The sequence below is a fragment of the Schistocerca serialis genome, chromosome 9 (assembly GCF_023864345.2).
Source record: "Schistocerca serialis cubense isolate TAMUIC-IGC-003099 chromosome 9, iqSchSeri2.2, whole genome shotgun sequence".
Lineage (NCBI taxonomy): Eukaryota > Metazoa > Arthropoda > Insecta > Orthoptera > Acrididae > Schistocerca > Schistocerca serialis.
In genome coordinates this window covers 178,005,097-178,027,771 of record NC_064646.1, presented here as the reverse complement: position 1 = coordinate 178,027,771, position 22,675 = coordinate 178,005,097, and the positions used below count along the sequence as shown (strand labels likewise).

At 41.7% G+C, this 22,675-nt stretch overlaps 1 protein-coding gene across 3 annotated transcripts in view; it reads right to left on the bottom strand.

Moving 5' to 3' along the window:
- Window positions 1-10,120: 10,120 nt before the first annotated feature.
- The window catches only part of LOC126418495 (arginine/serine-rich coiled-coil protein 2-like), a 73,362-nt gene continuing 60,807 nt past the window's right edge, over window positions 10,121-22,675 (bottom strand). For all 3 annotated transcript variants that reach the window (XM_050085277.1, XM_050085279.1, XM_050085280.1), the window contains 2 exons: window positions 12,847-12,991; window positions 10,121-11,137 (listed from right to left, as the gene is read on the bottom strand). In XM_050085277.1, coding sequence (XP_049941234.1) covers window positions 10,980-11,137; window positions 12,847-12,991 — 303 coding nt within the window. In that variant the 3' untranslated portion in view covers window positions 10,121-10,979. The remainder of the gene's footprint in view (window positions 11,138-12,846; window positions 12,992-22,675) is intronic.

The window sequence follows — 22,675 nt, the reverse complement described above, 5'->3', positions numbered from 1 at the left end:
ACCCCACCCTCTCCTGCTACGCCCGTCACACACTTCTCACCCGACATTCAACAACCCACTACCATCTCCATTGACTTCTCACACTTTTCACCATCTGACATCTGTATAACTACCACAAATGATTCTCTCTTAGTCATCCACGCTCCTGCCCGCTCCACCGCCGCCGACACCTTCCAACTTCCCATTCTCCACTCCTCACCAATCCCCGATTCCTACGATCCTTCCCTCATTCAGTCTTTCATTGACACCATGGGGACACTGTACATGTTGTACCCCGTGTCTCCGTCTATTCCCCCCACCCCCTCTGTCACCTCACGAACCGGTCGCCACATACTCCCACCGGTGTGGCACTGTGATTACATTTTTCCATCCAAAGGGCTCGAACCCCGGCCCTGCCCCGCCCAGTTCCCCCTCCGGACGAAGACGGCGCGACACCTGCACCCTCCCCCCACAACAGCCAGAGCCTCCTGCTCCGCACTGCAGAGGGAGGGGGGGGGGGGGGGGGTGTCTGTGGCAACACTGACGTGCCATAACATCTCTGGCATGCAAAAACTCTTTGGGCCAAGGGGGCCATTATGTTCTGTCTATATGATACTTTCGATGTGTAGTGACGTTTATCTTAAGTGTGACAATAAATGTGCTCATTGTTTTAACAAGTGGATCAATGGGTTGTTATTTATAATGATAAGGACCCAAACTCCCACAGAAGAAAGTGGTAGTGAAACATGTAGTTCTCTCAGCCACATACCATAACATAAGGTGGCTCACAGTGTGTAAATATTTAACTGATTCTACGACTTATTAATTTGTAGTAATTTCTTTTTCAGACATTGGTTATACATTACTAGCAACATGCCCCAGCTTCAAAAAGATAGCACAGCCAAATAACTCATCATAGTTACAATTTGTGGTAATTATACAAACAAACCTTCCTTGTAAATTAAGTCTGCCTATTAATGAAAACTGTACCAAAATTACCACAGTAATTCCAAAGATTAGCCGTAACATAAAGATAGAAAAATACAGTGGAGACTTCAGTTTAATAATATGTATAGATTTTAGATTTATTAGAATTGATTTCCTGCAACATTCTTCCATTCAGTGCAACTGTTATTTGCAGTAGTGGTATACCAGAGTCACCTGCAAAAAGAAGATGGTTCAAATGTGTTCCATTAGCATGTATTCCTTTTTAAGTTACCCCAGTTTGAAGATGGCTGAGGATAGCTAAGGTGATGGAATTCCTTGTCCGACTTCTCTTCCAATTCCAATTTTCCAATTATTCCTTGTAAGCCCAAAGGAAACTGAAGCACTAACATGGACATCAATCAATACTTCAGTTCTAAAGGGCAAGTACCTTTTTAATTAGCTTCAGAACAAGATTATCACCCCCCTCTAGATGAAACGAAAGGGAAAGTTAATTCACAATGAAATGTCTAACAAACGAAATATGTTGTATTAAACTGACTGTAATTGTTGTCACAAGACTAAATTACATCAGGAAGATCCAATGTGGATCGTGGGATGAGTGATGGTTTGAGAATTGGATTGAATAGTGACTGTGATCTTTTATATACGTATTAGTTGCTGTTGTTACATTTATGACCTACAGCGCAAAAGATATTACTGTTCATGTTTCACTATTGCTCCAGCACAGCACTACAGAAAGTTGGAGGGGGAAATGGCTGATAAATATGATGAGTGCCAAGAGGACAGTGTTGAGCAGGCTGAAATTTCATCATGCAGCCAACCATGGGAATGTATACTGCATACTACAGCTTTTTATTAAGATCTACATGTTTAAACTGCAGTTTTCCTAAATCCATTTGCACTCTGAATCGAATTGACTTTAAAATTGGACAAATACTCAAGAATAGCATACATTTCTCCAAGAGACATTACAAACCTAAATGAGGGCCAGTGACGTACTTCACTGTTTTGCACAACAACGTTACTGACCCTTTCCATGAGGTATGACGAATGATTGGGCGTGTGTCAGCTGCTGGTTCTACACAGCTAATGAGGGAGTGATGGACAGACAATGTGTATGGAAGCAAGGGACATGGGGAAACATTCACCCGTCAATGCACAAGCGAAATACGCTGTGTGTTTAAAAAAAACTGGATTCTCGGGTCCCACTCTAACAACCACATTAGAAATCATGACATATTCGAAAGAAACAGCCAAATATTTGAGACAACGGAGACAAAGTTTCAGAGCTGCCCTGTTAGGATGGTGGTGGTGATTACCATTAGTGATATTACAGATGACAGACTAAGTATTAAAAAAAAAAAGGCAATGATGTAAACAATTTCTTTTTGTTTATTTTATTTCTCCCTGTATTATCAAAATGTAGCAAGGAATAAATGGCATAATTTTGAATAGGTGTAATGTTAACTACTTAGACAGGTTCCCTACATCAATAAAAGTTTGTAATTATAGTTAATCTGAATATGTTAAAAATAAATTTTCTCAAGGAGCCTCTTACAAAAGGGGGCATCGTCTTACACTCGGGTAAATACAGTAGCTTTCGAAACTTAGTTCTTTCCTTGAGTATGAATGAGGTATAAGTTTACGAACTTAGAAAGACGTTTTAAGTGGCTTTGATCCAAAGTTGAGAGAGCGCTAATTACTGTCCGGTGGAGAGCACTCCACTATGTCTTGCTATTGCATCAGGCAAGGACCATATCAATTGAAGCAGGCTAGGAAAAAATCTTACCTTCACTGTCTCGGATGTTATTGAATTTGGCAAATGTTAAAATGAAGGACTAAGTAAGGAACAAGCATTTTTTTGTTTTCTCCAAAAAAATTTCTGCTCCGAGATACAGCCCTCCAAAGATGACATTGCATACCATTTTGAAGATGCGAATGTTGGAAAAAATTTTAAAATGCTGTATCTCTGGAACAGTTCTAGGTAATTTGTTGTTTATTTTTATTTGAAAGATAATTGCCTTATGATTACAAAAAAATCCTCCATTTGGACTTATCTGCCAAAGTTCTTTTACGATAGCATTCTGAACGTCTTTTTATAATTTATGGGAAACAATTTTTTTTTCAAAAATGCCAATCCATAAAGTTTTGATTTTTTCTGTTGATTAGTTCCATATAGTTCTACATTTCCTGAAAAGGAGAGCTTCCACTTTTAGGTTGAACAGGTTTTATAAACAATTGAAATTTTTGCCTTACATAAAATCTGTTTTATTACCACATTATCACATAACAGGCTCATAAAAATCAAAACCTAGCCTTATTTAACATAATTTCAGTTTTGAAAGATGAGTAAGAGACCCATATTTTTCAAGCATTTTAAATGTTTCCAAAATGTATGTGAAAGGTCCAAACACTTAAAGGTTTCAATTTATACAATTTCTGTGCACTCTGTTTTGTACTGAAATTAGCCAGTTAATGAACTAAAAATGTGTTTCACTGCTTCAGTATCTTCCTTTGATATAGAGTGATGCCTTCCTGTTGGAGCACTTACAATCTTCAAACCCTCGTGAACAGGAAGTGAGCACGGATGGTGGTGTTGCTGTCCTTCAGCCGGAAACCTGTATCCAGCAGCTGGTCCATGTGGTAGCATTAAGTTCACTACAATTTCATTTATCTCATAACTGGTGTCTATAATCTCTGCAATCCACCAGTCACACTCATACACACACGCCACAAACATCCCCCTTCTCAGGTTGTGAATCTGAATCTTATCCTGCTGTTTCTGAGGTGTTGGCCGAATGAACGGAATTTATTCTTTCTTTCTGTTTAAAGTGCGTGCAATATGAGTTCGCCCATCACTATTGAGTCCAAAAATGTGTCTTCTGAATCCCTTTCACAGGAGTAATTTGTTTGGACCATTCTTCTTTCTTCTGCTCACGGAATTCTTCGATTTCCTCTTTGGACAAAAGAATGAGGACTGTGGATGTGTAAGATTTCATGACTCCCGTAAAATCCTCAGCATTCTGAATTGCAGCTGTATTTGGTCTGGAAAGATTATGTTTCATAGTATGGTGCTTCAGCAGGCCTCCTACACCATCACAAGACCCCTTCCTGAGACCAGTAGCATTGTATACCTGGTCAGTTGGTACAAGCGACATACTTACTCAATTCAACAGCTGGTAGCGATTTTTAAAATGACTATGAGCACCATCAGAAGTAATGATGATCTTCTCTGCCTCTGTTTGCTGTTGAAGAATTTTGTGTATTGCTAGCAAAGCATGTGCTGAGTCATGTCCTGTGTCATCATATATGACTGCAACACTTGTGGTCTTGTTTTGAAAATATGTCATTCCTGTAAAAATTGAACCCTGGTCATTACTCCCATGATACCCTTGTACTTCTTGTGGGACAATTACAGACTACTTCTCAGCAAAATCACAGTGAAGCATTAAACATAGTTCTTCAGCCAGTACACACACTTTCACTTCTGCAATGTGTTGTTGTTGCAATTTCTCCAGATGCTGGTGTGTTACTGGTTTCACTGACCATTTACTACGTTCATCAATGAAACTGTAAAAGGCTATAGTTTTCTTAATTAGTTTATTTTCCTCCTATGTTCCATATGTAATTTCTGCATGGTTATCTGCTATGTCCTCTGGGCCAAGTGTCTGTAAACACAGTCCTCCCTTTCCATAGCAGTCACCACATTCTTGAAACAAACAAGTCTCAGACTTTGCCAGAGACTAATGACACGCCCAACCTAGGTGTCATATGTCACATGCTCCAGTAAGTTCTTCAAAGTTACCACATAAAGTTCAAAATTTGTGCATCACACACACACAACTTTAGGTGGGTGTGGAACTACCCACTTAGGCTGTAGTGCAGAAAATTTTGATCTTCCAATATGTGAAGTTGTATAAATTACAAAAGTCTCTTTAATACTGCGAGTCACGTAACTCTTCACTTTTACAACTTATTGACCTTGAACCTTTACAGTTATAGTCTCTCTTTTGTTGGCACTCTGGCGAGAACAGTCCCATTTATCTTCCAGATAAAATGACTGCACTATTTGAAATGGAGCTGCTTTTACAGGATGATCATAACAGGGATCTGGTCTTCCAAAGACTCCTTTTACAGACCCATATTTCTTGATTTATCTACCATGTACTTTGATACTGATGAAATCTAGTTCAACATTGTTTTCTTTGAAAATGTCTCTGGAATAACAGTTAAAAATTGCATCTTTTCACTGTAGGATGCACGATATTCAACAGTTGAATTGATGTTTGTGAAAATTCCTGGCAAGAGTGCTTTGGTTCATTTTCTTCTGAAGACGGAATTTCTACTTTGAAGAGTGTGGTCAGTTTTGCTGTGGTGTATTCATCCATACTGTGCTTTCTTGATGCATAGAGCTTAGTACTCAACTTCACTTACCACAGTTTCTTAACAGGACTAACACCTACCTCTGCAGCCGACTGATTCTTCCTCTACTGATGCAAAATCTGCACCATGGGAGGCTTCACCTTGTTTATATACTATCATTGTTATTCTGTCAAAACATTTAGAACACAAGAAGACTTCACTGGAAACATCTTCGCTTTGAGTGAGCTCCCTGCCGCCGTTGGATAAGCAGTAGCCAGCAGCAAGTCATACTCTTAGCTCACTTATTTGTTTCATAGTTTAATTCTTACTTTCTTTGCCTGTTTTTGGGTACTTGCATAGTTTAATTATATTTTTCAGGCGCATTAAAGTATTTGAGAGTTGTAGCATCGCATTTTAGTACCCATATAGTGTAAATTCGTGTAATCATCAGTCATCTGTTTGTTTTGAATGGCTTGTAAGATAAAAGAGAGGAAAAAAAAATTGTTAGGGATGGATAAGAGCTGTGCCTGTTGTGTACGGATTCAGGGGGAATTATCCACTGTCCGTAAACAGCTGGAAGCTGTGTTGGCCGTCGTCGACAGGCTCCAGACTGTTGCCCTGGGCCACACTGACACTAGGACACCCGAGGCGAGCGCTTTGGAGCTTTTGAAACCTGTAGCATCGCCTGGGATCTCTGATGCCACTGCGCCCTAGGATTCTGACGCCCCTGCCAGTCGACACCCTGCCTGACGGTGATTGGCGAACCATGGCGGGATCGCGAATACCCAGGTGGAAGGCGAATGTTGGTGCTGGCCACAAGGCTGTACCCTTAAGCCTCCGTAACAGGTTTGAGGTACCGCCCACTGCTGAAAGTACTTCTGAGCCAGCAAGGGTGGCCTCGCCTCTTGCGGCAGTGGCCGGTCTTCCTGAGAGGTCGGACAAGCACAGAGGGTGGGAATGCTTGTCACTGGGAGCTCTAATGTTAGGCGGGTGATGGAGCCCCTTAGGGATATGGCAGCTAAGGACGGGAAGAAAGCCAATGTGCACTCCATGTGCATACCGGGGGGAGTCAACCAAAACCACTAAAAATGAATGCAAAATATATCTGTTTAAAACAACAGATAAAAATTCGTTTGATGCCTTCCTAAGAGAGAGAGAGAGAGAGGGGGGGGGGGGGGGGGAGGGAGGGAAGGAGGGAGGGAGGGAGGGAGGGAGAGAGAGAGAGAGAGAGAGAGAGAGAGAGAGAGAGAGAGAAATTCCTTCCAAGCTAATTATGTAAGTGTAGACCAGATATGGCTCAAATTCAAAGATACAGTATCGACAGCAATAGATAGATTCATACTGCATAAGTTAATGAGTGACGGGACTGATCCACCATGGTACACAAAACACGTCAGAACACTGTTGCAGAAGCAATGAAAAAAGCGTGCCAAATTCAGAAGAACGCAAAATCCCCAAGACTGGCTAAGTTTCACAGAAGCTCGAAATTTAGTGCGGACGTCAATCGAGATGCTTTTAACAGTTTCCACAATGAAACATTGTCTCGAAATATGGTAGAAAATCCAGAGAGATTCTGGTCATATGTAAAGTACACCAGTGGCAAAAAATAGTCAATACAGTCACTGCACGACAGCGATGGAAATGTTACCAATGATGGTGCCACTAAAGCGGAGTTACTAAATACCATTTTCCATAATTCCTTGACGAAAGAAGATGAAGTAAATATTTGAAACCAGAACAGCTGTTAGCACAAGTGTCATAAAAGTAGATATCTTAGGTGTTGCGAAACAACTCAAATCACTTAAGAAAGGCAAGTCTTCTGGTCCAGATGGTATACCAATCACGTTCCTTTCAGAGTATGCACATGCAATAGTGCCTTTCCTAGCAATCATATACAACCACTCACTTGGCGAAAGATCTGTTCCTAAAGACTGGAAAGTAGCACAGGTCACACCAATAATCAAGAAAGGAAATAGGAGTAACCCATTGAATTACAGTCCCATATCACTGACCTCAATTTGCAGTAGGATTTCGGAGCATATACTGTACTCTAACATTATGAATCACCTTGAAGAAAATGACGTATTGATACATAACCAACACGGATTCAGAAAATATCGTTCTTGTGCAACACAGTTAGCTCTTTATTCCCATGAAGTAATGAGTGCTGTCGACAAGGGATCTCTGATCGATTCCATATTCCTAGATTTCCAGAAGGCTTTTGATACCGTTCCTCACAAGCAACTATTAATCAAATGGCATGTATATGGAGTATCGTCTCAGTTGAGTGGCTGGATTCGTGATTTCCTCTCAGAGGGGTCACAGTTCGTAGTGATAGACGGTAAATCATCGAGTAGAACAGAAGTGATATCTGGCGTTCCGCAAGGTAGTGTCATAGGTCCTTTGCTGTTCCTGATTTATATAAATGATCTATGTGATAATCTGAGCAGCCCCCTTAGAGTGTTTGCAGATGACACTGTAATTTACCGTTTAATACAATCAGACATTCAATTCCAATTACAAAATGATCTAGAGAGAATTTCTGTATGGTGTGAGAAGTGGCAATTGGCACTAAACAAAGAAAAGTTAGAGCTCATCCACATGGGTACTACAGGAAATCCAATAAATTTTGGGTATATGATAAATCGCACAAATCTAAGGGCTGTCAATTCGACTAAATACCTAGGAATTACAATTACGAGCAACTTAAATTGGAAAGACCACATAAATAATATTGTGGGGAAGGCAAAACAAAGACTGCGCTTTATTGGCAGAACACTTAGAAGATGCGGCAAACCCACTAAAGAGACAGCCTACATTACACTTGTTCGTCCTCTGCTGGAATATTGCTGCATGGTGTGGGATCCTTACCAGGTAGGATTGATGGAAGACATCAAAAAAGTGCAAAGAAGGGTAGCCCATTTAGTGTTATCGCACAATAGGGGTGAAAGTGTCACTGATATGATACGCAATTTGGGGTGGTAGTCACTGAAACAAAGGCGGTTTTCTTTGCGGCGAGATCTATTTACAGAATTTCAATAAGCAGCTTTCTCTTCCAAATGCGAAAATATTTTGTCTACACCCACCTACGTATGGAGAAATTATCATCATAATAAAATAAGAGAAATCAAAGCTCAAACGGTATGATTCAGGTGTTCCTCCTTCCCACGCGCCATTCGAGAGTGAAATAGTGGAGAAATAGTATGAAAATGGTTTGATGAATCCTCTGCCAGGCACTTAAGTGTGAATTGCGGAGTAACCATGTAGATGTAGAAACAGAGTCTTCAAATGAGAACACTTGTTACCAACCTGAACAAACTGTTTTTTGGTTTGTCCTATGTATCACTCTTTTACAGATATGCAAATAGTTAACACACTTCACTCTCCTGTAGCCCCACTCAGAAGAAATTTCAGACAGTCCTTCTCACAAAACATACTGCAACTGAGTCAACTGACAAATTCCTCACGAAAACTCAGAACTCGCTGGGTAGTCTCAGATTTCTTAGAAGGCTCTTCAGTAAACAAATTAGCACTTAACAACTACAATACAGAAACCTGCAATGAACAACCACAACAAAGAAACTACAACAAAGTGTAAGAAATATCTGCAACAATGAAAGTGAAAAGAAATCAGTAAGAAACAACTTCAGTGAAGACATACATTACCCTTGAAAGCTTTTTTTTTTTTAAAATAAAACCTGTCCAACTTAAAAGGAGAAGCTCTCCTTTACAGAGAATATAGTACTATTTTGTACTACTAAACAGAAAAAATCTGAACTTTTATGGATTGACATTTTTGAGGGGGGGGATTGTAAATTATAAGAAAATTCAAACAGCTACAGTTTAATAACTGACAGATATGTCCAAACGGAGGATGCCATTGCAATCATAAAGCAATTATCTTAAAAAAAAAAAAAAAAAACTTTAACAAAATTTCTAAAACTGTTACGGAGATACAGCATTTTACAAAAATTTCTGGAATTCGCATCTTCAAAATGGTGTTCGCAGTGTTATCTTTGGAGGCGTGTATCTCGGGGCAGGGTATTTTTTGGGAAAAATACATGTTACTTACTCCTGAATTTTAACATATGCTAAATTCAATATCTATAATATTTTTTAAATTTTGTAGCTTGCAGTAAACCCTAAACCCAAATTTCTTCTCTGCTCTGTTACACTGTAGTAAAATGAATACCCCAACTGTAAGCATATTTGATCTTTGTTTTTCACATTTTTGACAACAATATGATTTGAACTTAAAATCTTTTTTGCATCTGAAGTTCTACAAGTTACTGTCTCAAAACAAAATAGCATTGTCACCTACCCTCTCTTCTTTTGGCCACCACTAAAATAAACAAAATTAATGTTTAAAATTTTTGCCAGCTCAACAGTCATTTTCCGATCACTTCAGCCACTTAGGATGTGAATGTGGATTTACCTTGTTTGCTTGCTTCCCATCACAAACAGAAGTGTAATTGGCATTGTCAGGCTTTTCTTACTGCCAGAAAGTATATCGATCAAATCATTTCAACAATTCCATAAAGCCACAATTAAATGGCCTGATTGATCACTGCCTATACAGCACACAAAATGCGTGAAGTGTATCTGTTTTGATGTGAAAAGCAAAGTGTTTTAATTAAATTTATTTTATAGATGACCGTCGTCCTAAAACCTCTCAATAATGATAAATGAATACTGTCAACCAAAACCTTTCGATACTTTGATTTAACTACATGTCACTATCAGTTTATGAAGGAGTCTATTTTTGTGTTTTACAAATTTTCATTTATCAGAAAACTCTCCTCGATATTAAGGAACACACAGTGCAAACACATTATGTGATGCTTCAGTCATACGCATTTAGTTCTCTAATCACAATCATTATATTTACAATAACTTAAAAGACAAAATTTTATGTATGGAATTTACAATTAACATTCACTTTGATATGCAAAAATGCATAGCCATTAATCTTAGTACATTCAGTCAAATTGAGGGATGTTCCACATTAGAACTGTCCATCTGCAGGCAGAGAATTCAGCAGATAAATTTAGAAATTTTACCAAAAACTTAATACAGCACTATATTAGAAACTTAATGACAAATACAACAGGATGACACTTCAGTGCTGAACATTGAGAGAAACATAGTGCATTTCTAACATTTAATACAACAAAATTCACAAACATATCATACATTCATTATAATTTACACTTCATTGTAAAATCACACATTCATAGAAAACTCTACATTTTTAACAGTATATACACGAGATACCCGAACAGTTTGAATGTATAGAACATTTTACATCCCAGCTCCTTAATCCACTTCCCTATCAATTGTTTGTTGGAAGAGAAAGGGTTTAAAACATGTCCAATCATAGCATGCCGAGACCTTTTTAAAACACGAGTGTATGAAAATGTACCACTAAGATCATTCTTTTTAGAGGACTTTAGATCCTTAAAGGAAGAGATGAGACACTGAAATTAACACTGGAAATCCACTCAAATATTCCATGGAAGGTACAAATGATACAGTATTTTAAACTGTGAAGTGCAGGAGCTGAAAGTTAAATCCTTATGAACAGGAATGTGAAGAATGCCAATTTCTTATTGCATTTGTCCGATTCCATTTCCTGCACTCATATACATCACGTCCCCAGGTGATATCACGACACACCTCCCATTTTCTTGCTATCGTGGGTACTGGAAAGTACCAAAGCCAAGGCCTACCCCACGATGTGTGTGGGTTGCTACTCTCGCTACCTCATACTGCATCTCCATGGAGTTGAACATTTCTTCTTGCTTCTTGAGAATTTCATTTCCTTCTGTGCCTGAAGAGCCAGAGCTTCCTGCAATTGAGAAACATTTCAACTGTCATATTGCCACAATACCAGAATGTCTACCAACTAGGTTTCCCCTCCTTTATCTTAACAATGGACTGTATATATGACACACAAATACCTCTAAGAAATAATTTATATAGAACAGTTTCAAAAAATTAATGAGAGTTATATTTCATAATTCATCCATAAACTGAAATTTGTGAATTCAAGTAACAGTCTATCATTAAAATACACTCCTGGAAATGGAAAAAAGAACACATTGACACCGGTGTGACAGACCCACCATACTTGCTCCGGACACTGCAAGAGGGCTGTACAAGCAATGACCACACGCACGGCACAGCGGACACACCAGGAACCGCGGTGTTGGCCGTCGAATGGCGCTAGCTGCGCAGCATTTGTGCACCGCCGCCGTTAGTGTCAGCCAGTTTGCCGTGGCATACGGAGCTCCATCGCAGTCTTTAACACTGGTAGCATGCCGCGACAGCGTGGACGTGAACCGTATGTACAGTTGACGGACTTTGAGCGAGGGCGTATAGTGGGCATGCGGGAGGCCGGGTGGACGTACCGCCGAATTGCTCAACACGTGGGGTGTGAGGTCTCCACAGTACATCGATGTTGTCGTCAGTGGTCGGCGGAAGGTGCACGTGCCCGTCGACCTAGGACCGGACCGCAGCGACGCACGGATGCACGCCAAGACCGTAGGATCCTACGCAGTGCCGTAGGGGACCGCACTGCCACTTCCCAGCAAATTAGGGACACTGTTGCTCCTGGGGTATCGGCGAAGACCATTCGCAACCGTCTCCATGAAGCTGGGCTACGGTCCCGCACACCGTTAGGCCGTCTTCCGCTCACGCCCCAACATCGTGCAGCCCGCCTCCAGTGATGTCGCGACAGGCGTGAATGGAGGGACGAATGGAGACGTGTCGTCTTCAGCGATGAGAGTCGCTTCTGCCTTGGTGCCAATGATGGTCGTATGCGTGTTTGGCGCCATGCAGGTGAGCGCCACAATCAGGACTGCATACGACCGAGGCACACAGGGCCAACACCCGGCATCATGGTGTGGGGAGCGATCTCCTACACTGGCTGTACACCACTGGTGATTGTCGAGGGGACACTGAATAGTGCACGGTACATCCAAACCGTCATCGAACCCATCGTTCTACCATTCCTAGACCGGCAAGGGAACTTGCTGTTCCAACAGGACAATGCACGTCCGCATGTATCCCGTGCCACCCAACGTGCTCTAGAAGGTGTAAGTCAACTACCCTGGCCAGCAAGATCTCCGGATCTGTCCCCCATTGAGCATGTTTGGGACTGGATGAAGCGTCGTCTCACGCGGTCTGCACGTCCAGCACGAACGCTGGTCCAACTGAGGCGCCAGGTGGAAATGGCATGGCAAGCCGTTCCACAGGACTACACCCAGCATCTCTACGATCGTCTCCATGGGAGAATAGCAGCCTGCATTGCTGCGAAAGGTGGATATACACTGTACTAGTGCCGACATTGTGCATGCTCTGTTGTCTGTGTCTATGTGCCTGTGGTTCTGTCAGTGTGATCATGTGATGTATCTGACCCCAGGAATGTGTCAATAAAGTTTCCCCTTCCTGGGACAATGAATTCACGGTGTTCTTATTTCAATTTCCAGGAGTGTACTTGTCACTCTTCCATTGGTAAGTGTGTATCTTCGTTAGCTTGATATGTAGTGTACATACCTTGTGCCGTATCTTTGATCCCCATCAGCCTCTTAAACTTGGCTGTCATTTTGCCATCTTGGTCTTGGGCAAATGTAGTTCCTTCCCATTTATTGGTAGATGTTTGTGGTGTTGACGAATCTGATTTTGCAGTAGAAGTTGTTGCCTGTAAAAAAGGACAACACAAATTTAAACAGGAACAGCAAATATTTCAGTAAATTATTTCAAAACTATCTTTAAACATAACTGGAACAGATACAGGGTTTCGAAATCCCTCTGATAATGTCATCTTACAAAGGGAGGCCGCCAATTGGGAAATTCAGATTCGATTCATACTGCGCATAATAAAAGCTCATGGCCAGAGGTGTAATGTGGCAAAGCACCAAGATGCACTTCTCAGCCGTTGTCGAGAAAATCGACAGTTAAAAGAAACCGTTGTGGTGAAATACTCTCTATGGTTAATGATTTTCTACAGCGTCGTGGCGCAGCGGTAAGCGCTCGGGTTCGTAATACGAATCCCGCGGCATGCAACTTTTTTTATTATTAGTTTTTTGTAATTCAAATTATATATATATATATATAAATTCAAATATATATTTGAATTACAAAAAACTAATAATAAAAAAAGTTGCGTGCCGCGAATTAATGAATTGCTTATGCATGTTGGTGAAGGCGGATCGCTCTCCAATTGTACCGCCTCCATTTTTCCGTTTGTTTAACAGGGTGTACCAAAGCTCTCACGCCCGCACTGATTTTCGACGATGTTATAAGTTGCGCTAGGGACCGCATCTACCTTCTTTCGAAGTTAGCAGACAACTACGCTGTTATGCGGCGGCTCGTTTCTGCCCATTCAACATCTGTCCATCAAGTGTAACGAGCGAGTAATGGAGTTTATATTTCATACCTGCCACAGCAAATTTGTGTTCGTGGGGTCTCTATTCTAATTCGAACGTTTGACTTACGCTATATGTATTCGTTTCGGAATATCGTTTCTACGTCTTCCGTTAACTATACGTGGTAAACATTATGAAGACAATTAATAACATTTGTGAAATACAACTTTGTTTGCGGAAAACATAATGATGTTCGAAGTCGCCAGTTTTTCCACGACAAACGACTTTTAACAACTTATTATATGCATAATTGTTGCAACTGATTGCTGGGAATTATATATATGTGTGTGTGTGTATATATATATACACATTTTAATTACAAAAAACAAATACTAAAAAAAAAAAAAAAAGTTGCATGGCGCGAGATTTGATCCGGCGACTTTCGGATTACAAACCCGAGCGTTTACCGCTGCGCCACAACGCTGTAGAAAATTATAAATCGTAGAGAGTATTTCACCGCAACGGTTTCTTTTTAACTGTCGGTTTTCTCGACAACGGCTGAGAAGTGCATCTTAGTGCTTTGCCACATGACACCTCTGGCCATGAGCTTTTATTATGCGCAGTATGAATCGAATCTGAATTTCACAATTGGCGGCCTCCCCTTGTTAGACCACATATTATTAAAATTGTCTAACTAAAACTGAGAAGAAAGGTGCTATAGTAGAGATGGTATAATAAGATCCCCGACAGTACTGTTGTCAGTTTTCAACTGCAAAGTGCTAATGACTACAGCTGAAAACAGTAGCCATCTACTACTGTGCTGTGACAGCACTGAGGCATTATCATAGAAATGTTTACAGAAGTGCATACATTACTGGTTAAGGAAGCTGCGTAAATCTGCTACACCTAGTCCACTGCAACTTTCAGGGATCACCTTATGCTGACTCAACTACAGCTGTGATCTTGCATATCAAAATTCATTCACAGGAGCCACTGAGTCGCAGACAGACCCAAATTGTGTCTGACTCACTGCCTACTATACGCAGTGAGTAGCAATCTATCCTTTTCATATTATTGTTATTCCATCCTGGACTTTCCATTGCTTAAAGTTCACCTAGAGCGATTTAGAAAACTTCACAATACCCCTACACAAACTTAAATCACCACTAAAGTAATTAAAGTCTAACATTCTTTTGACAACAATATCAGTTGCCCATAATCTTGTGGGAGGTTAAAAGACTATGTTGTATCACTGGCAAAAATCTGTTCACTCAAATGCACTTCTTCTGACTCAAGGGCCACCTTTAATGCCCTTTAGGTTTAATTTCTCTCACATACGTATATTACACAATATGGCCTTCCATAAAAACAGAAATGACTATAAAGCAAAATGTGGTATCAAATGATGAACAAATGCACAGAACTGAGCAACTAATATGAACTATCACTTTGGAAGCCATGGCTTTTGAGAAAACTTTTTATTCAGTTTCAACAAAATCTGCACAGGGAGCTCTTGAGAAACAAGGCATGATTCAACCTAAAAAGAACGACGAACCTAAACAGAATTAACATTTTCAAGGGTGTTCAGGGATATTTTCCAAGTATTCTGGTATAAGATAGATACGGTTTCTTGTGGTCTGTTATATAGTAATTATATTTCGTTTCATTTCTTACCACAGTTTATCTTTGAATCTGTACTGCACTAAAATTATCTGCAGACAGTGCAAATGTTGACACGAAGCACTTTCTCTCCTATTTGGAAACAAACTTGTTGCACTCACTCACAGTAATAACTGTCAACAGTAATCCCCACTTTACTCTTCATCATCGAGCATGCCTTCAGTACTGCTCAGACTTGCTCCAGGTTTGTTTTTTCAGACTACGTTAATTGCACATTATCAGTGATGATACAGCAGTATGGATTGGTTTAATGGTGAAGAGTAGTTGATATGCAACTTGTGTGGGAGCTCACTGAATGTACTGGAAGAGCAACACTATTACACTATGCTCAGTCATTTCTAAAGTACCAGCAACTGAATGTTAGTCCGTTAGAATCAGAGGGTTGTGGCATTACTCCGTGTTTTGTATTGTACCTTCTGTAACTAAGTATTACAGGCTTTTCACTGTTCTTAAGATATTTTCGCAAGAAAACCATAACTGGCAAAACAAACTGTATAAATCATAATTACATTATTACTCTGTAATGAGTCACTGGATATAAAGGATCTCTTACTCAAAATATTGTTGTTGTTGTTGTTGTTGTCGTCTTCAGTCTTGAGACTGGTTTGATGCAGCTCTCCATGTTACTCTATCCTGTGCAAGCTTCATCTCCCAGTACCTACTGCAGCCTACCTCCTTCTGAATCTGCTTAGTGTATTCATCTCTTGGTCTCGCTCTACGACTTTTACCCTCCATGCTGCCCTCCAGTACTAAATTGGTGATCCCTTGATGCCTCAGAACATGTCCTACCAACTGATCCCTTCTTCTAGTCAATTTGTGCCACAAACTCCTCTTCTCCCCAATTCTATTCAATACCTCCTCATTAGTTATGTGATCTACCCACCTAATCTTCAACATTCTTCTGTAGCACCACATTTCGAAAGCTTCTATTCTCTTCTTGCCTAAACAATTTATCGTCCATGTTTCACTTACATACATGGATACACTCCATACAAATACTTTCAGAAACAACTTCCTGACACTTAAATCTATACTCGATGTTAACAAATTTCTCTTCTTCAGAAACGCTTTCCTTGCCATTGCCAGTCTACATTTTATATCCTCTCTACTTCGACCATCATCAGTTATTTTGCTCCCCAAATAGCAAAACTCTTACTACTTTAAGTGTCTCATTTCCTAATCTAATTCCCTCAGCATCACCTGACTTAATTCGACTACATTCCATTATCCTCGTTTTGTTTTTGTTGATGTTCATCTTATACCCTCCTTTCAAGACACTGTCCATTCCGTTCAACTGCTCTTCCAAGTCCTTTGCTGTCTCTGACATAATTACAATGTCATTGGCGAACCTCAAAGTTTTTATTTCATCTCCATGGATTTTAATACCTACTTTGAACTTTTCTTTTGTTTCCTTTACTACTTGTTCAATACACAGATTGAATAACATCGGGGAGAGGCTACAACCCTGTCTCACTCCCTTCCCAACCACTGCTTCCCTTCTTTCACGCCCCTCAACTCTTGTAACTGCCATCTGCTTTCTGTACAAATTGTAAATAGCATCTCGCTCCCTGTATTTTAACCCTGCCACCTTCAGAATTTGAAAGAGAGTATTCCAGTCAACTTTGTCAAAAGCTTTCTCTAAGTCTACAAATTCTAGAAACGTAGGTTTGCCTTTCCTTAATCTATTTTCTAAGATAAGTCGTAGGGTCAGTATTGCCTCACGTGTTCCAACATTTCTACGGAATCCAAACTGATCTTCCCCGAGGTCAGCTTCTACCAGTTTTTCCATTCGTCTGTAAAGAATTCGCGTTAGTATTTTGCAGCTGTGACTTATTAAACTGATAGTTCGGTAATTTTCACATCTGTCAACACCTGCTTTCTTTGGGATTGGAATTTCGCCTGTCTCATAAATATTGCTCACCAGATGGCAGAGTTTTGTCAGGATTGGCTCTCCCAAGGCCGTCAGTAGTTCCAATGGAATGTTGTCTACTCCCGGGGCCTTGTTTCGACTTAGGTCTTTCATTGCTCTGTCAAACTCTTCACGCAGTATCATATCTCCCATTTCATCTTCATCTACCTCCTCTTCCATTTCCAAAATAGTCAGAAGATACCCACGAAGACTATCCTACATTTTGCCTGTGCGGTTCAGGCTCACCTTTTATATGTTAATGCTAAAGCTTCCATCACACCTATCAGGATAGCAGGAAACTACAAACTTGATAAAAGAAAACAAATAAACAATGAAGTTTTAGCATCAGCTAATGAGCATCCCTATTTGTCAGTTGATAACGGTGAGATTGACAGTAACAGAAATAAACAGAAGAGTAAAAATAGGATGGATGCTTTTGACAAACTAAATACGGTTTTAAAAACAAAGCTCCTACCATGTCTTAGGAGGTAAGTTAATAATTTTGACTTATGGCTGAGAGATACTTGACTTTTAATGCAAAAACCACCCCCAAAACTGAGGGTTACTCAGTGAGGAACGGACAGTGGTGTGACAACTACGTCCATTTGCTACCACTGACAGCAGCAAATCCGCTGCAATCCCCAAACATCAGGAGCCAGAGAAGCTCCCATCAGCTAGTATACCATTGCTTTCTCCAGCACCCACATTGGTAACTCCCGTTTCTGCTACTGGCTCCACTGTTGAGAACTCGGCTCTAGCAATGCCACACTGTTTGCATCCTTAGCTACCATGCCTCATCGGACTTTGCCTCCGTTACTATAGTACAAAAGGATTTCAATAGCGCTTCCTGTGTGCCATTTTAGAGTCTTGTTTCCTGGAAAGACTAGTGTGGTTCTACAAGTCTGTTGCCAGATGATCTGTCTCCCCTCACCCCAAGCATCAGCGCTGAGTTACTGAGCGTGTGTAGTAATCATCAGTGCAGTGATGTGACAAGTGAGTGCAAGAAATGTGATGCTATTTATTTTACTAGTGTCACATCTGGCCATTTTGACACCTGTTCATTGCCAAGTGCGCAGAGAGGTGAATTCTGCCCCGACTGGGCTAGCTCTCTTCACAGCCAGACAAGTCCTATCTTTTAATCTTAATTTTGCCTTGCACAGCAACCAATTATCTCCCTTTTATCTGCTTCAGTCACAGATGAGTAGGAACACTAGCCAGTGAACCACCCATCTGTCCTGGAAGCAGCAGGTTCTGCACTGTGATTTTAATTCGGTATCACAGAACCACGTTTTTTTTTTTGTAAGTAAGACGTTGGCCCAGTGATATCTTCAGTGCTCCTTGATCGTCACTGCCAACAACTCGTCCATTATTATTTACGGTGTACAGGCCCACATCATGAACTACTGTGGACCTTCACGGTTGCAAGTGCTACTGTTCCCATACTGGCCAGCCATCATCATCATCATCATCATCATCATCATCAACTGGCTGAATTAGGTAAGCGCTGTTTAGTCAACAGCGCCTCCAGCACATCTGTCAGCTACAGGTCCTATTTCATTATGTGTGTTGCCACAATGAACAGCTGGAATCTCCCTTTGGCGAGAATCTTGCAGAATTCCTCCTCCTCACCTGGCCATCCAGTGCCCATCAGAACATTCAGCACCACACCATGCATTACACTGTTACCACCCCCCCCCCCCCCCCAAACACGTCCAAAATTGAGCAGAATGAGTCTGAAGAGCTCCTTGCCACCAGCAAACTTCGCCCCTCAAAAAGTCTTTGGGCCTCAGCTGTTCACCTCACCACCAATCACGGTTTCTGCCACCCTTGCGGCAATTACTGTAAGCTCAACACCCGCATCATTCGCAACAGTTACCCAATTCCACTCCTACACACTTACAGCAACACCATCTTGGGAATAAACTATACTGCGAAAAAGCCTTCGCCCAAATCCAGGTCACCACAGAGGACATAAAAAAGGCCATAAACAATGCCTTTCGGCCAGTTCAAAAGTATGTTTATAGCACCTGGTTTCCAGAATGCTGCACAAACCTGGCAAAGACTATACACAACATCCTACAAAGCACAACAGGTTGTTTTGCCTATTTAGATTATATGCTCTTCTACTCCAGAAACCCCAACGAACACCACCAACGTATCTGATGTGTTTTTACCTGTCTACAGAAAGCAGATATGATCCTCAACACCACAAAATATGTTTTTTTGGGACAGGCGAGGTTGAATCCCCTGGACATGTAGTCTTTGCTGCTGGCTCCCCTCTTCTCCCAGAGAAAGTATGGACAGTAGCAGACTTTCCACACCACTTTCAAGGAACTCAGCCATTTCATCGGCATCAGCAACTTTCTCTGATGCCATTTGAAGGACGTCACTGCCACTTCATGGCCCCTTACTACCACAGTTCACAGCAATCTGAAGAAAGGCAATAAACCAGTCCCGTGTACCCAGTCCATGATTGAGAGCTTCAAAAAGACAAAATGAGACCTCGCCAACATTGCCCTTTTCGCCCACCTCCAAACCACCGCCCTCCTCACACCAGTTACGGATGCAGGCCAAACAGCTATGTACAATGTCACTGGGGCACAAATGATCAAAAGCTCTCTCACAGCATACGAAGCTGTTTGGTATTTCTACAGTCACATCCACATATACATTTACATACATATTCCTCAAGCCACCGCACAGTGCGGGGTGACCTTCAGTCAAGGGACGTGTTGTTTATACAGACCTCTGCCCTCTCATCACCAAATTCTGTAGGAAAGATCTGATCTCAATCTATACCTGACAGTTTAGGCTACAAGAGCGTATCATGTAATTCACTACCAACATCCAGAATGTCACCAGCATTGATAACATTGTGGAGCATTGCCTTTGTCACTCCTGTGTCGTCATCCAAACATTAGATTACAATGCTCTAGCCACCACCCAAGAGCATGACCAGGACCTCAACCACTTCCTTCTGGTCTCCGACACCATCCTCAACCTCCATCCCCGGACCTCAACCACTCCCTTCTGGTCTCTGACACCATCCTCAACCTCCATCCCCATACCCAGCTCTGATAACAAAATCTGGTGTGATGTGTTTGTAGACCCATCGTAACCTGATGGGCCCGGCACTCACCTCCCACCCCTTTCTCCCCCAGCTTTCTGAAAATCAGCCATTTACCACATTCATGGTCTTGCACACCTTGTGTCCAAACCTCCGTCACCTTCAAGGAACAGCGCTCCATCTAATTGGGCATTCACCGCGACTACAGCAACAGTGAATGTAGGTGCCCCAAGTCACATTTCCTTCCATGCAATATCAGTTTGCACATGCACATGTCAACATTGTTGTCCCACTGCCTTCTTCCTGTAGCTATTAACATATGTCGACAGTTATCAACTGATTTACATGGTGGCTGGCAGTCACTCATATCCCCAACTTTTCAGTCAAAACTGTTTACGCAGCCTTCTCTTGGAACCTGGGTGTCCCGTTTTGGATGTCCCTGCCACATCACTTTAGATCACTGGCGCCATCTCCTTGCTTTGGCGGACACCTGTGACTCTAGCACCCATTGCACTGCAGCTATCACCCTGCAGCCAATGGCATGGTAGAACAGTTCCACTGCCCACTTCAAGCTGCCCTAGTCTGGTACTTTTGTACACAAAGCTGACCTGGAAACTTTGGCTCATATACGGACAGCCAATTGCCATCCTTGGCTATTTGACGGAAGCAGTACCACTTCCTCCCAACAGCATCATCCCAGGCTTCAGCAATAGCTCAATGATTTCATGTTTCAGCTGTGATCAACACCCCCACAGCAAGCAATGCACTTTCATTCAATGTGACCTCGCAGCATGACCCATGTCATGCTTCGGACAGACACATGCCTTGCCCATCCTCTCACCAGTGACAACACTCACACCAGCATAGCAAAGAAAATCCGCGCAGGTACCTCTTAGGACAAGTTCCACGACCTACGCCACCCCCCCCCCCCTTTTTGCGTTTCTAGCAGTGCCACTGCCACAATGATGCAACCAGGCCCAACATCGTCATCACACTATATGTTGCTCCCTTGCCAGCACTTGACACTGGGCACAATCACCGCCCCCCCCCCCTGCCCAGCTGTCATCAAGATGCCACCCCCTCCCCCTCCTCTCTCCCAGCAAGCACTCTCAGCCAGCTTCAAGCACCTCCTTACCCTATCACTGCCAATGTTATCCTCTTGAAAGGTGGGCACTGTATAGCGACTCCCTTCTTTCGTCTCTACTGACAGCAAGGGTTGACACACTGCAGTTGCCCCACATTGGCAGCCAGAGAAGCCCCTGTCAACTATTGTACCACCACTTTTCTCCAGAAACCATGCTGGTAATTTCCACTGCCTGTGGCTCTTTGATCTCCACGATTTCTGGAAGCCATGCACTTTTACCTGTCGCCACCAGTTTTTGTTTCCACTCTGACATATGACGAAGCAACACCTTCTGGCCACAGTCATGAGAACTCAGCTCATACAATGCCATGTTGTTTGCATCCTTAGCCACTGTGCTTCACCAGAATTTGCTCCAACAGTAGAGCTTCATATTCAATTTTCGTTACCATAGTTCTCTCACAGTCTGGTGAGCAAATGGATTCCTTCTGAATCTCCCGTGTACTGTTTCAGAGTCACGTTTCCTTGGAAGACTTTTGTTGTTCTACGTAATTTGATGCCAGACTTTTGTTGTTCTACATAAATCGAAGCTGGATGCCCAGTTCATCTCCCCGGTATTAGCGCTGGGTTACCGAGCGTGTGAAGCGATAATCAATGCAGTCACATGATGAGTGAGTGCTGCAAGTATAAGGAGGTCTATTTTACTAGTATCACATTCAGCCATTTTGGCACCCCTTTACCACCAAATGTACACAGAGATGAATTCTGACTCCCTTCACTGCCAGACGCGTCGTTTCTTTCAATCTTGATTTTGCCTCTTACAGCACTGTAATATCACCCTTTTATTTTCTTTGGTCACGAGTGAGGTACGAACACTGAGCTTCCAATCTACCTTGGAAGCAGCATGATTTTGACTCCATATCCCACAGACATTTTTGGAACTATAGATATGAGGTTAACCCAAGCCAGTATGTTTTTTTTATTTTGTGTCTGTTCATATTTGTTGTATCAGTTAGGCCCTGAAATAAAGTTGGAATTACTTTTGTAGAAATCAGCCCTGAGTTTTATTCCTATGCCCATAGTGATGTGCCAACTTACCCATGTTTCCCCTCTCAGTATTATGTTACTTACATAATTGGGTTGGTGCATATGTTTCTAGTGTTTTTCCATAAGTTTAAGAAACACAACAGATAAACACAACAGATACACATAACAGAGTCTTTAGTCATCAATAATATATCCTCCTCCACTATTTACAACAGTCTGCCAAAACCAAAGTA